The 14,511-nt window shown below is 36.6% G+C and overlaps 1 protein-coding gene across 6 annotated transcripts in view; it reads left to right on the top strand.

Moving 5' to 3' along the window:
- CAMK2D (calcium/calmodulin dependent protein kinase II delta) overlaps window positions 1-14,511 on the top strand; it is a 144,252-nt gene that overhangs the window by 85,448 nt on the left and 44,293 nt on the right. For all 6 annotated transcript variants that reach the window (XM_081960017.1, XM_081960015.1, XM_081960016.1 and 3 more), the window contains exons 7-12: window positions 2,618-2,720; window positions 4,858-4,941; window positions 6,390-6,484; window positions 8,957-9,079; window positions 10,316-10,399; window positions 11,148-11,190. In XM_081960017.1, coding sequence (XP_081816143.1) covers window positions 2,618-2,720; window positions 4,858-4,941; window positions 6,390-6,484; window positions 8,957-9,079; window positions 10,316-10,399; window positions 11,148-11,190 — 532 coding nt within the window. The remainder of the gene's footprint in view (window positions 1-2,617; window positions 2,721-4,857; window positions 4,942-6,389; window positions 6,485-8,956; window positions 9,080-10,315; window positions 10,400-11,147; window positions 11,191-14,511) is intronic.

The raw sequence follows: 14,511 nt of genomic DNA, 5'->3' as shown, positions 1-14,511 counted from the left end.
AATTAAAATTAGCTACCATTAGAATAACAGACTTGATAAATTATTTTAAAAGAAAAATGATTGAAAGAACAAGAAGCCCTTATTTTTAAAAACATTCATCTTGCCACTAATACAACAATATATGCAATAAAGTACTTACGTCCACATTCTGGGTTCTGTTCTGTTTTTAAATCAAATCCTTTCTTCAGATGTAAAACTTGAACATTTTATCTTGGATAAAGGATTCTGTAAATCATATACTATTTAAACACCTATGTACATTTTAAAATCATTTTGCAAGGGTGATGTAAAAGATGGCCCCGGAATGTTTCAAGAGATGAATGACTTCATTCAGTCTTGAATTAGTGCTGAAACCCATTAAAACAAATCTTACTCACATTTATAGAATACAATTAACTGGCCTTAATTTCAATACAAGTGTAGTTTTCTTTAAACATTAGCTTTGGATTCCCCTTGTGACTATTCCCATTTCTTTCATTATCATTGCTTGATTTGGCCAAATAGTTTTTTCCTGAAAAATCATAGAGAATTACCCCTTGTGATTTGGCATTATTTTTAAAAAAAGAATCTTGTTTTATTTCGCCAGCTAGGTCGCCACGTATGTGGATTTTAAAATATAAACTTAGATGTGTAATATTCTTTCGGGATACCCTTTATACATACAGTTTAGATACTAACACAAAATATGCTGTATGCCTCTTTTATCAATATTATAATAAAGAAGCTCAAAAATTATTGTTTTCTGTCTGCTATATGCACATCTGCAGCTAAAGTGCAACTTTATGATCCACACACTGAGTTGTTCGTTTCTTGGATGGAGTCTCAAGATTCCATCTCTGTTTAAATCCCCCATATTTTCATCCAATTGTGTACATTTGCCCCAACCTATTCAGAACTCATGCATGACAAATCTATTGACATTTCCATCATCCTGAACTGGCTGATGCATGTTTTTTTAAGGGCATAGTCAGTTGCCCAGAAGTCAGATGAGCTTGCTATTGAGTGTATGGCTGCTCTGTAATTATTGGACCATATTTCTTTCCTTATGACTGTGATATTTGCTTCACATATTTATGTCCAAAGTTACTTGTTTGCAATATTCAGTGGTTCTTATGGACAATTAGAATGTTATCCTAGTTTTGTGTTGTGCAAGATCTATTTGTTTATCAAAGTTCATAAATGTAATACGATGTACTCTAATCTGACTTTATGAGAATTTTTGAAATTCCATTCCCAGCCACCCAGAAAGTTCAAGTTTAGACAGAAGCTGGTTTAACATCCCAGCTCCTGCTTAGGAATTTGAAAGTTATAGATAGTAAGATTATCAACGCTTTCTAAGAACTATGCTCTACTAACTTTTTTCTGCCTTAAGAAACCTTGCAGATTAATTAGCCTGGCAAACTGCTTGTAAGATTGATTGCACTTCTTGTTATAATATTTTTTTTTTAAGTTTAAATTCCAAAATTGAAAAATACAGGTAGTCTTCAACTTACAGCAGTTCATTTAGTGACTGTTCAAAGTTACAATGGCAATGAAAAAAGTGACTTATGATCGTTTTTCACAGTTATGACCATTTTAGAATCCCCATGATCATGTGATCAAAATTAAGATGCTTGCAACTGACTCATGCTTATGACCGTGGCTGTGTCCCAAGGTCATATGATTACCTTCTGCGATCTTTTGATGAGCAAAATCAATGGGGAAGCCAGATTCACTTAGCAACTGTGTTTACTAATCAACTGCGGTGGTTCACTTAACAACTGTGGCAAGAAAGGTCATGAAATGGGATAAAAGTCACTTAACAAATCTCTCACTTAACAACAGACATTTTGGTTGTAAGTCGAGCGCTACCTGTAGCATTAAGTATGTTTAGATATAATGGAATACTGACATTTTAAGATGATTTTAACGATATTACAAGCTAGACCCTAAGACTACTGCAACTGTATTGCAAGAAAGTTTTATTTGTATCTTTCCTGATATCTAGAAGTCATATAAATTTTGACAAGACAGATATAGGTAACATTTCTAGGTAATGTATCCTTTTTGTAATAAATCATGTTTATGATGTATCTATTTTTAGCAAGGAAAAATATTTGAGCCTTGGTCTCATATCAGTAATTGGTTATATGTGACCATAACTTTTCCTATAAGAAGAATGTGTTGAAGAAGTGATTCTGTGGGCCATGTAGTATTGTCCAGAAGTGTTAAAGAGCTTGGCATTCTGGGAAATTCAGGCCAACTAATCTGATGGCCATCAGGTTGGAGAAAGTTAATGATCCTATAATTTGGGAAGACTTTGTATTCCCAAATAAAATTTGAAGATACTTGATAGACCAGTCTTAGAAGCTTCTAAAAGAGTTTCTAAAGAGAAGAGAGGGTTTAAAAATAAAACAGAAAGAAAAAGAAAAAACAGCCCTAACTCTAAATAATTTGTGGATTTAGGATCCATATAAAATTCCTCAGAATCAAACTTTTATTACTTATCTTTGAAAATAGGAAAAGTGTGTTTTCTCTGTCTCCAACTTAAATCTATATAAAGTAAGTACCGAATTAGAAATACTGACTTATCTTCTACCTTTTTTCTTTTTCTTTTCCTCTTCTGTCCTACATAAAGCCTGAGAACTTGCTTCTAGCGAGCAAGTCAAAAGGAGCAGCTGTGAAACTGGCAGATTTTGGATTAGCAATTGAAGTGCAGGGTGAACAACAGGCTTGGTTTGGTAAGAAAAAAAAACTCAGTTTGTATTATACCTTCCCATTTATCCCAACATCATTATATCATGTGTGCCATTAGCGTGCCTGCAAGTGGGACATTAAAGAAATCTACAGATTTGCAAAAGTTGCCTGAATTGACACTATGCCATTGAATCAAGCATCCATTTTTCTCCAGTCAGAAATCTACATTAATCCTCATTCCCAAATTCATCATCATTTTAACATTTTAACAACCCCATAATTCCTTGCGGGGTGGAGTCTGGGGAACCAAATGGAGCAAGCAGAGTGTTTTAATGGCCAGACGCCTTTCCTGCGGCCAGTGTGGAGTTTTGTTCAGCAGATATATTCTCAGTGTGCCCAGAGAGAGAAATATCTGCCTCTACCTATGATCAAACTCACAGCCTCCTGATCGTGAGGAGAGAGTTCCACCTCTAGGCTACGGCACCACTCCTCCTCACCCCAGATTAGAAGCATAAAATCAGGGCCGGATTTAGATGAAAAGAGGCCCTAGGCTATTCCACTTATGGGGCCCTTTCACCTCCCATTTTTAAGTTTGTAAATTACACGAGAGATAATAAAATACATCATTACTGTGATATATATCAATATATTAAATGAAACATGTTGTAATTGGTACTAACCTTTATAAAAAATGTGGCACGGATAATAAATTAAAATAAAAGGCCCCTCTTGATCTTGAGGCCCTAGGCTGAAGCCTAGTTAGCCTATAGGAAAATCCGGCCCTGCATGAAATGCACACATTTTTTTAAAAAAGGATGTTGTATGTAAAAAGCAAAAGTGACTGTTACCTGTACATATTAGCTTACGTTGGAGAAATATTTTTTGAAAGATCTACATAAAAAGATTTTGAAAAAGTTCTCCCAAAGTCTGTACTTGTATAGGAGATATTAAAAAACTCTACACAATGAACACAAATTCAGATGATGGAGGTGTTAAAAGGGATACGGTCATGCCAGAGGTTTTCTTTACCAGAGGTTTGAAAAAAAAAAAGAAATCATAAATTGGTTGTTCTTTTCAGTTTTTCAAAATATTCAGAACCCAGATAAATCCCTAAATTGAGCTTCTCTCAAGCTTGGCAACTTTTATGATGTGTGGACTTCAACTCCCACTGTACTGGCTGGGGAATTCTGGAAGTTGAAGTCTACAGTACACTTCTTAAAGCAGCCAAGGTTGAGAAACACTGCCCTAGAGCATAAAACAAGTGGAAAGCTGAAAGTGTAAATAAGAAAGGGTATTAAAAAAAAAGCATTGGTGTAAGTTTGGAAGTGATTCACAAATGTTTCTAACAGGTAGCCCTCGACTTATGGCCGCAATTGGGGCCAGAATTCCCATTGTTAAATGAGGTGGGCGTTAAGTGAGCTGCACCTGATTTTATGACCTTTTTTGCCATGGATATTGAGCAAATCACTGCAGTTAAGTGAATCGGGCTTCCCCTAGGATAATAATAATAATAACTTTTATTTCTAGACCGCACCCTTTCCTAGGCAGGACTCGGGGCGGTGTAGTTATAAATACATGCTGGTTGTCAAGCACCCAAATTTTGATCATGTGACTGTGGAGATGCTGCAATTCTCATAAGCATGAGAATAGGTCGTAAGTGACTTTTTTCGGTGCTGTCGTAACTTTGAACAATCGCTAAACACATTTTTGTAAGTTGAGGACTATCCGTATTACAAAAAAGATAGAAAGCAATAGCACTTAGACTTATATACCACTTCCCAGTGCTTTACAGCCCTCTCTGGGTGATTTACAGAGTCAGCGTATTGCCTCCAACTATCTGGATCCTCATTTTATCAACCTCAGAAGGATGGAAGGCTGAGTCAACCTTGATGATAGATGGGTGGGTGGGTAGGTAGGTAGGTAGGTAGGTAGGTAAGTAGGTAGATGATAGATAGATGATAGATAGATAGATAGATAGATGATAGATAGATAGATAGATAGATAGATAGATAGATAGATAGATAGATAGATAGATAGATAGATAGATGATAGATAGATAAGCAAAGTAAGGTAGAATAGATGGTGACAATGTAGCCTAGATGCAGATACTTAAAAGGGGATTTTAATATTTGTTTTCTTCTGAATAGCTTACTATTTCCACTAAGCAGACTTACTTTTCAGGTTTTGCTGGTACACCAGGATACCTTTCCCCTGAGGTGCTACGAAAAGATCCCTATGGGAAGCCGGTAGACATGTGGGCTTGTGGTAAGCCACTTATGATTTTTTGGGGTGGTGGAGGTGGAGGTTTGGAAGTGTATACCAGCGGTGGGTTCTGGCTGGTTCGCTCGTGCGTGCGCTTTGCGTGCTTGGAGCACACATGCACAGTGCAATTAAAATTGTTCTGCGCATGCACAGAACTGAAAAACAAGATGGTGTTGATGATGGCGCCAATGGCGTTGACTGGGGAACCGGTTTGGGGGCGTGGCAGGCCTGGGTCGCTGCCAGTTGTAGCAACCCAGGCCGCCGTACCACTATTGGTTCAGCCGAACTGGTCCAAACCAGTAGGAACCCACCACTGGTGCATACCTGTCTAAAGCAGACAAGTGTGTTGTCCTTCTGTGTGTGTGTGTGTTTGTATACGCACACGCATACATACACATATATACAGTATCTATCTATCTATATCTACCTAACTATCTATCTAATAATTAGGCTTCTTTTCCATTTTGTTTTCTACTATTATTTTCTATCTTCTATCACCATGAATATTTTAGCAACCCGTGAGAGATTGTAGAGAAACTGTGAAAAGAATGCAATGGACATAATCAAGGGAGAGCAGGCCTATCAGCTGACAGCTGATCGCCCAAAGAGCAACTTAATGTCAGAGTCGATTTAATGTCAGGGTTCCAAGTAACATACCCGTAGCAAGCAAAACTCTGGGGCAAGTATATTCCTCAAAGAATACGTTTATTGGATATGTCATGTTGACACAGGCTGGTGAAAACCGACTCTGAATATTCAAGAGGTTTTCACCTAATTAAAAGTAAAAGTTTTTCACTTTCTCAAGCCCAATTAGGATGTCTAGTTGCAAGGTGACTCCAGTCCTCTCCTTCTGAGCACCTATGGGAATGTCCTTGGTTCCCAAGAGCTACAACACCCCAACTATCTCTATTCCCTCCTCTCTCCTCCAGTGTGTCAGCATTGAAGTCTCAAAATGGCCTCAGTCAGGCTAGCTGCAGAGTTGGCACTTAAGCTATATAGGAAGAAACTTGGAAGAAGTTTTTCAAATCATTCAAAGATAGTTTGCCTTAAGTCACTATACATGAGGGATGGAAATTCCTCTTACTGTTTCTATTGTTCTGTGTTCATCCCTGACTGTTATTAAAGAACCACCAGTGTGGTGTAGTGGTGAAGAGACTGTGAATTCTAGTCCCACCTTAGCCAATTGGTGATTGTGGCCTAGTCACTTTTTCTCAGCCATAAGAGGAAAGGAGGAAAATCTTCTGTGCACCTGTATTTGGGCCCGTGTTCAGAAAAAGAAGGTTCAGTGAAATAAAATTCTCCTGATCTTTCCTCATCATGCTGCTTTGATTAAAATTAGTGTCCATTGCCTTACATGCTAGGAGATCTTATTATGGATTTCCCATGTATCATCTCTTCCAGTTAATCTTTATGTGTGCTATTTTTACTCATTAGTTTAATACCATTTGCAGGTGTTATACTCTATATCCTCTTGGTGGGATACCCTCCCTTTTGGGATGAAGATCAACATAGACTCTATCAACAGATCAAAGCTGGTGCTTATGATGTAAGTAATGCCTCAATTTCTCCCTGTTTTTATCATTGATCATTTATTATCCCTAAAACACAACACAGTTAAGTATTTGAGATTCTGGCATTCTCTTACTTTCCTCCCAACCTCTGAAATTGTTCTGGTGGTTTTTTTCCCCCTTTGTAGAATTTTCTATGTAGTATGACGCAGTATTAGTGAATATTAAAGTAATTGTGCAGTCTTGAGTATTTACAGTATGTGCTTTCAAGAGACACAATAATTGATGCATTGATGAGTTCTAGTCCCTTTGTAGTTAAAAAGATAGCTGGCTGACCTTAGATCAGTCACTTTCAGGCATAAGAAGAAGACAGTAGCAAGTCACTTCTTCAGAATCCTGGAGGAACTTATCCAGGCAGTATCCAGGACTCAACACTGTTTCAAAGGCGCACATGCGCGCGCGCGCACACACACACACACACACACACACACAAGCCATGTTTTACAGTGGGCCTCAAGCCTGCAATATATTCTACTATGGGAAACTGGGAGGTGGGATTGTATGGGGCATGAGAGCTGTGTAGTCAAAATAACATTTTTTCTCAGAAAGTCAAGATCATTTGCCTTGGCACCTGGAGGGGCATTGCTGGGAGGAATCTCCCTGGTGACTGGACCATATGATGTGGGGCTGGGGTAAGGGCTTGAACTTTCAACTGGGTGGGGAAATCCTGGAAGCTCTCAGATTTGGGGTTTCCCAGATGTGCCAACGTGGCTCTTCTAATAAATTGAAACTTTGAGGAACTTCAAGCATCGGATTTTTATTTTATGGAGGATGCTATTTGGAACACACACACACACACACACCACACAAAAAGAGAAGTAGCCACATTTTTAAAAAAAGGATTAGACAAATTCATTAATCTTCCAGGCAGCAAGCATTAAATATTAATTACTAAAGAGTGAACATGGAAGTCTATCTACCCTCCTGTACCAGTTGTGGGTTGCCTGAATGGGGATTGTTTACTACTTTGTAACACAACATGCTGAAGTAGATAGGGCCCTGGTTAAGCTAACTGATCTCTTACATCTTAAAACCAACCTCCCAGAGTTCTAGTTATCCATATATTTCCCATTTTCCCTTTGAGATAAAAGCAGGACAGCCATCTGTTCATGAAGCATTTACTTGGATTTCTTGAGCATAAAGTTAAATTCGGTGGTCTAAACTGACCCCTCCAGTTTGAGAATTCTATTTTTCTGACCCAAAGTTCTCCAGTTCTGTTAGACTGCAGCTTTCATCATGCCAACCACAGTTAATGGAAGATGTAGTCCAAAAGAGCTGGAAGATACCTAGTGATGCTGATGTAAATAAATATTCTCAGTATAGTTTTTCTGCCACCATATTGTGCCCATCCCTGACACATCATTCATTGACCACAGTTTGTTACAGATTCCCACACCTATAATCTGTCTTGATTTTGTTACAAGTTTGTAACAAAGTTTATATGCAGAAAAATGTGAAATGAGCCATGAAGAACTGGTGCTGCCCACAAAGTTTCCATCCTATTTTCTCACCGCTCATAATTTTCAAGTCCGTCAATTTCAGCCACAAGAATCTTTTTTTTTAAAAAAAATGATGGGTTTTCCTCCCACCCTGCCTTTTAAGCATTGATGCCTGTTGGAATGTATTTCCAAATAGACAGACGTCTCTTCTGCAGCATGATTATCAGAGGAGTCCATCATGCAAATTGCTTTTCATAAAATAATAGCCTGCTTTCAGAAGAACAACCAGTCTTATAGGCTTCAGCCATGCTGAAATGTACGTGAAGTCTTTCCATAATCAACAGGCAAGAATCAGTGGCATGCAGTGGTCAATTCAAGAGTAGATTATCTTTCCCAATTATTCGGAAGGTTATCTGAACCTATTACAGCAATTCCCTCTCTTCATATCTCATACAATTGAGTTTTCTTTTATCTAGTCTACTCTTGACTCAGGTTTTTTGTGCCTCAGTTCAATATTAATTAACTTGTTTGTTTTCATTAGTGCTGTGCTATAACATTCACTTTGTTTTCAATTGCTCAATTTGTGAGAATGGTAAGAATTTGTAGTGAAGTGAATGGAGGAAATAGCTGTACAAATACTACTTACAAGTTCATGGGAAGAGAGGGAAGATTGCCATTTTGGAGAGAGGGAGGAAAGTCTCATCATCCACCAACCCGCGTTAAGACAACCTCAAAGTCTGTACAAAATGATTTATTGCCTAGGAAAGAAGCAAAACAATCCTTGCTTTGTTTTCAAGGAGTAAAGATCCCCACAAAAGCCGCAGCTCTAGTTCAGCGTGACATGATTCTTATTATATCTTTTATTTTATTAAAATATGGCAAGGTGGCTAAAAGACATATTTATTTACTTGATGTTTTATCAAAAGCCTTCTCATCGTAATTCGCCAAACAGTTCACTTCAGTCTGGGCTGCTGTATCGGTTTGATTTTACATGACTATGTGTTTTTCAAGTTTCCTTCCCCAGAATGGGATACGGTGACCCCAGAAGCGAAAGATCTTATCAACAAAATGCTTACAATCAATCCTGCCAAACGCATCAATGCAACGGAGGCCCTTAAACACCCATGGATCTGTGTAAGCAATATTTACTTCATTAATTGTGTTTTGCCCAGATTTCATGTGACTCAGTTCAAAATGTAAGGTTAGGTATTTGGTTATTCAAACACATCCACATTCTCTTAATCCATTTTACTATTTTGTAGCCTACTGATTCCCTTCTATAAAACCTTACCTCAGAATTGTAGTTTACCCTCAAACACATAGAATTTATATACCATAGTGATTGGACAATCATTTGTCTGAATTGGCTTAAGACAGGGGTGGGTTCCTGCCGGCATTACTACTGGTTTGGTGCCCGGAAAATTTTATGCTCGCTTCGCTCACATGCATGCCAGACACACACTCTGCATGTTAAGTGCACATTTGCACTTAAAAAGATCGCATGCGCACACCATTAAAAAAGGGGGGGAAATTGCATTTTTTCAATGAAGATTGTTCTGCGCATGTGCAGAAAAGAAATAAAGATGGCGGCATCCAGGATAGAACGGTACGGTCACGTGTTCACCTGAATTACTACGTATTTGGCCGAACCGGTTCGAATAGATAGGAACCCTCTGGTTTAGGACTTCATGTTTGAGCAGGAAGTTGGACTAAAAGACCTCTGAGGTCTCTTCCAACTCTTTTATTCTGTTAACAATATTTTCCTTTCTTCTCCAGAGAATTGGTATTTTGTAGTGCCAATATATGAGGTTTCTCTTAAAGGGTCATGTAAGATAACAGCTATAGCTAATCCTCATTTAGCAACTGCCTCATTTAGTGCCCATTCATAATTACAACAGTGATTAAAAATATAGTTCTGATCAAACATATTTACAACCTACACATATCTGTAAAGCAAAGGAAAGCTGAGCTTGTAAGTATTGTTTAATTTTCACTTAGTGACTGCTTCACTTAACGACCAAGTTGCCAGGTCCAATTATGGCCACTAAATGAGGCCTACCTGTACTTTTAATTAAGCAACTAAATCAACCCTACAAAGCAGAAGATATAAAAGCAGGAACTGAATAATATATTGGACTTGATAATTAAGGAGTTCAGAGATCAAAAAGTCCCTATTGGTAATCTAATATTTAGCGGCAACACAAATTGAATTGAACTTAAATGGTGGGAAGGAGTACTGTTATTCTGACTGGGGACTCTAGAATTGTCACCGACTTCTGGATGCATCTCGCTCCCAAAAAGAGTTATATTAAATAACACTGTAGATAAAGCTGCATGCATTGAAACATATACTCTCTTCTTGTCTTTCAGCAACGCTCTACTGTTGCTTCTATGATGCACAGACAGGAGACCGTAGATTGTTTGAAGAAGTTCAATGCAAGAAGGAAACTCAAGGTAAGAAGGCAATTTTTATAGATCCTTTTATTTCCTTTATTTATTGTTCATAGCATTTCCAAAAATATATTCTAATTAATCCACAGTAGTTAATTTTATATGCAGAAGTATCCAGTTTACATGTATGATGGCTTTTATTCTTCTTCTTTGTGCAGATTTTGTATTATCTTGTTGCAGAATTTGCCATTAGTCCTTTGTTTTAATACTCAGACTAATAAAATAAAGCCAGTTTCCCAATTTGTATGTGCAAATTGTAGCTCTCTATGTCTGGGAGTACAGCATTTTCAAATACTGAAAATAATGTCACAGATACTGATTATCTGAAACTTCACTTATTTTGAGCCCTAGATAAATTTTTCTTTTAATATTCCTTTTCCTCAATCTTCTCTGTGGGGCTGTATGTACGTATGCTTATAAACACACATTGTACATTGGAAGGGTGGAGGGAAATTTGCATGCATGTGTGAAATTGAAATAAATACAAGCATGCCTCCCTTTTTAATATGACAGTGTAGTTCTTTCCCCCCCCCCAAAATACCAAGTATTGTCAGTTTATGTTTTTAATAAGCACATACTCTTAACCATATTTGAAAGCAAAACCTCAACAAACATAAGAAGAAAAGTATATAGTTTAGTATGTTTTATATCACTGTTTATAAATACTACATATTAAGAGGAGTAGGTTTAGGATTCAATATTATATATTGATGTTATCTTCTAAAATATTGGCATTATGTTGGATTTTCAGGGAGCCATTTTAACAACAATGTTGGCTACAAGAAATTTCTCAGGTATGTGCAGTTCACTTCTATGTGTCTGTATTGTTAACTGTTGCTATGCATTCATGGGATGCATTTTAAAAAATCTTCAATTTGTTGACATAATATTCTGTTTGTTTTTGCCAAACTTATTTATTTTGACTTAAGCATTGTCCAATTATAAGTAAAATAGGATGAAATAACCACCTTTTGTTGTTTCATCCTTTCTACAATATTTTTTTCTAACTTCTTTTCATATTACAGCTGAACATCCTACAAGCGTTGAAAACATTTGTTAACATATACAAACACAAGATTCAAAACACACCCTTTCCTAAATTTTGTTTTATATCTACATTGGAAAAGAATTTTACAATTAATTCTGACAGATTTTATCAAAATATTTCTTTCAATTGTTGGGTTAAAATTTCCTTTTAAATGTGTCTGGAGAAATAGTTGCGTACATGATATGAAGGATTTTTCTTCAGTATTTAGACAGTCCTCCTTCTGTATTAGATTACACCCTTGCCATATGCAGTATGTGATGAAAAACTGTTTGTTCAAAATGTATGGTAGTTGCCTGCTAGATTCCTATGCTGGGTGTATCAAATTTCTTTCATAATCTCTTCATTATGCCAAAAATATAATTTGAACAGAAGGCCTCTGGTTGAAACCATAAAATGCTCCCGATATTTAAGTTTACTTATATTGTTCTAGATAAGACTTTTCCAGCTAGCATGAAAACTGACACTAGATTAGCAAAAGTTGTAATACATAATTTTATTATTACAGTAGGTCACACAGTCAGCCAGATGTTTAGACTGGAGTTGGCATTTTTGCCTTACCTATCAAATACCTGATATAGGCAGACATCATTGTTTTATAATGTTAAACATATTGTCCCAGAATATAAGCTGTTTCAAACATCTGGCTGCCTTTTGCAATTGACTTATGGCAATTTTGTCAATGTGAATGATGTTCAAGTGATGCTACAGATTGTTTGGAATTATACCCAAGGGACCTATAATTCATGGTATTATCTTTGCTTTCTTTTGCCATAGTCTTTTATCTTTGTTATTTTGTATTATGGTTGGTCTCACAGTTAACCAAAAAAAAACCCTGGATTTGGCATTTTTGTCCACCTATCAAGTCCTTCCCAAGGACCTGTAGTATTATTGTTATGGTTTGATGCACAGTCAGCCACATGTTCAGACTGGATTTGGCATTTTTGTTTCCAAGGCCCTTGGATAAGCAGATGTTTTGTTTGATGGTGTTACAGACAACAGTGTGAAATCATAGCTGACAGTTCTTTATCTGGTGTTGGCCTTCATATACATCCCGAAATCACTGATCAGGGGTGTCAAACTCAAGGCCTGCAGGCTGGATGCGTCACATGCTGGTCACACCCACACATGGTTTAGCGAAAGGGGAAAAAGTCATGATACATCACGTGACGATGCCATGACAACACGAGTTTGACACTCCTGTCATAGATGTTGTATGAGCGTAGTATATGTGCAGACTCAAACAAGTTGTCAATTTGTCAATGCACAGATTTTCTAAGTGTCATCACGATTGTTTGGTATGGTACCTAGAGTGCCAATAACAACTGGACCCACCACAGCCTGTTTATGCCATAATCTTTCAACTTTGATTTTCAGATCTTGATATTGGTGATCTTCTCCAATTCTTTGTCTGCTATTCCACTATTCCCTAGTATTGTCACACCAATTATTCACACTTTGTTCTTTTCAACTACAGTTGAACCTGTTTGTGATGAACTAAGAGTTTCATCAGTTTGTATTCAGAAATACCAAAGTATTTTAACCTGCTCATTTTCAACTACTTTTTCAACATCATTTTTTCATTACTGGCATGTGATAACTTTTACTGATGTTCCAATGAATCATTTTGGCAACCATATAATACATTGTTTTTAAACAATTAATGGAATCTTCTTGCACAAGCTTCTTCTACCTCTTTTGCACAATCTGTACTTTTAATCATTTGACAATTTTTCAATTCTAGCTTTGATTATAATACTTTAAATAGCTTGATCTTGAGCAGTCAAAATTAAGTTTCCAGATTCTTTTTTTAATGTTCCAGTTGTAAGCCATTGTCACATTTTATCTTTATCCACCATTCCCTTGATCTTTTGTAGAAATTGACCCTGTAATTCTTTTTCTTGCCAGCATTCTTTTCTTGTTTTATTGCATTATTTCAATATTCATGTTTTGTTTCCTGCACATTCAGTAAGTTCCAATTTTTAGCTGGCATCAATGCTTGTTTTTGGCTGTCTTACATCTAATCAGCCAAAGTATGCTTTTCTTCTTTGACCGATTGTTTTAGTAAACATCTACCTCAATTACTGTGGGGCAGGTATAATCTATCAATATCAATATGGGATGTTGTGCATAGTGAATAGTCATTAGCTTTCTTGTTTTTCAGTTCAAACTGCCTGGTTCAGTTTCTCAATAGAATTGTTGTGTACAATATGCCCCTCTTCCTTTTTTTTTTCTTTAGGTAATTTTTGTGTATTTCAATGTATTTATAAACATATTTTACTTTATTTTGGTTCTTAATCAAGAGCCAAATATTTGTGGAATATTTGTTTCTTGTGAGTTAAGCTCCTAAGAAGTTGAAACTCCTAAGAAATGCTTCCTCCAACTAATGTGATGTTGTTGCCTTTTGCATGCTGCTTTAGAACAGAACAAAATCTTACAGGAGATACATCATAATATCATGTTGAATATACCCTCCATTAAATTGTCTAGTGCTTATGGGACCATGGGAATTCATAGCAGGATGACATGTTTCAAAATCCTAAATATCATTGAGGAGGCAGGCTGAGGAAGCTTCGGGGCACTGTTTGTCATGGCTCCCATAACTTCTACTTTCGGCCTCATTTTCCTTCTTTGGGTTGGACTGCTTACCAATCAATAGGTCTTTCAATGTAATAGTCTTTTAATTAAGAAAAATGAACTCAGTGCCAGATAGTTTTTTCCCAATCCCTAGAGTGATTAGGCCTGTTTAAAAACTGAAATGTATGAAACATCTGTTTCATTTTAATATAGTTCAGCATATATGTATAATATACACCGTGCTTCTGGTCTCATTTACTTGGGGAAAAAGACTTATGTTTTCAAAATTTCTTACAGCTTTAAGAAGATGGTAAAATAATTTGTCAAAAAGGGGATTTTGGGCATTTTCCACAAATAAATCATTATTTTAGTTCAGATTGCTAGTATGCATATTTTGATACCTTAGTTTTAATGTAGTTATGTAATTTAAAGAAATTAAGATGTATTTCTTTTTAAAATTAATTATTTAATTTATGCCCAACATTATATTCTA

The sequence above is a fragment of the Natrix helvetica genome (genome assembly GCF_964273705.1).
Source record: "Natrix helvetica genome assembly, chromosome: 7".
NCBI classification, from domain to species: domain Eukaryota; kingdom Metazoa; phylum Chordata; class Lepidosauria; order Squamata; family Natricidae; genus Natrix; species Natrix helvetica.
The sequence above is the reverse complement of the archived record's forward strand: the minus strand, read 5'-3'. Positions and strand labels throughout refer to the sequence as shown.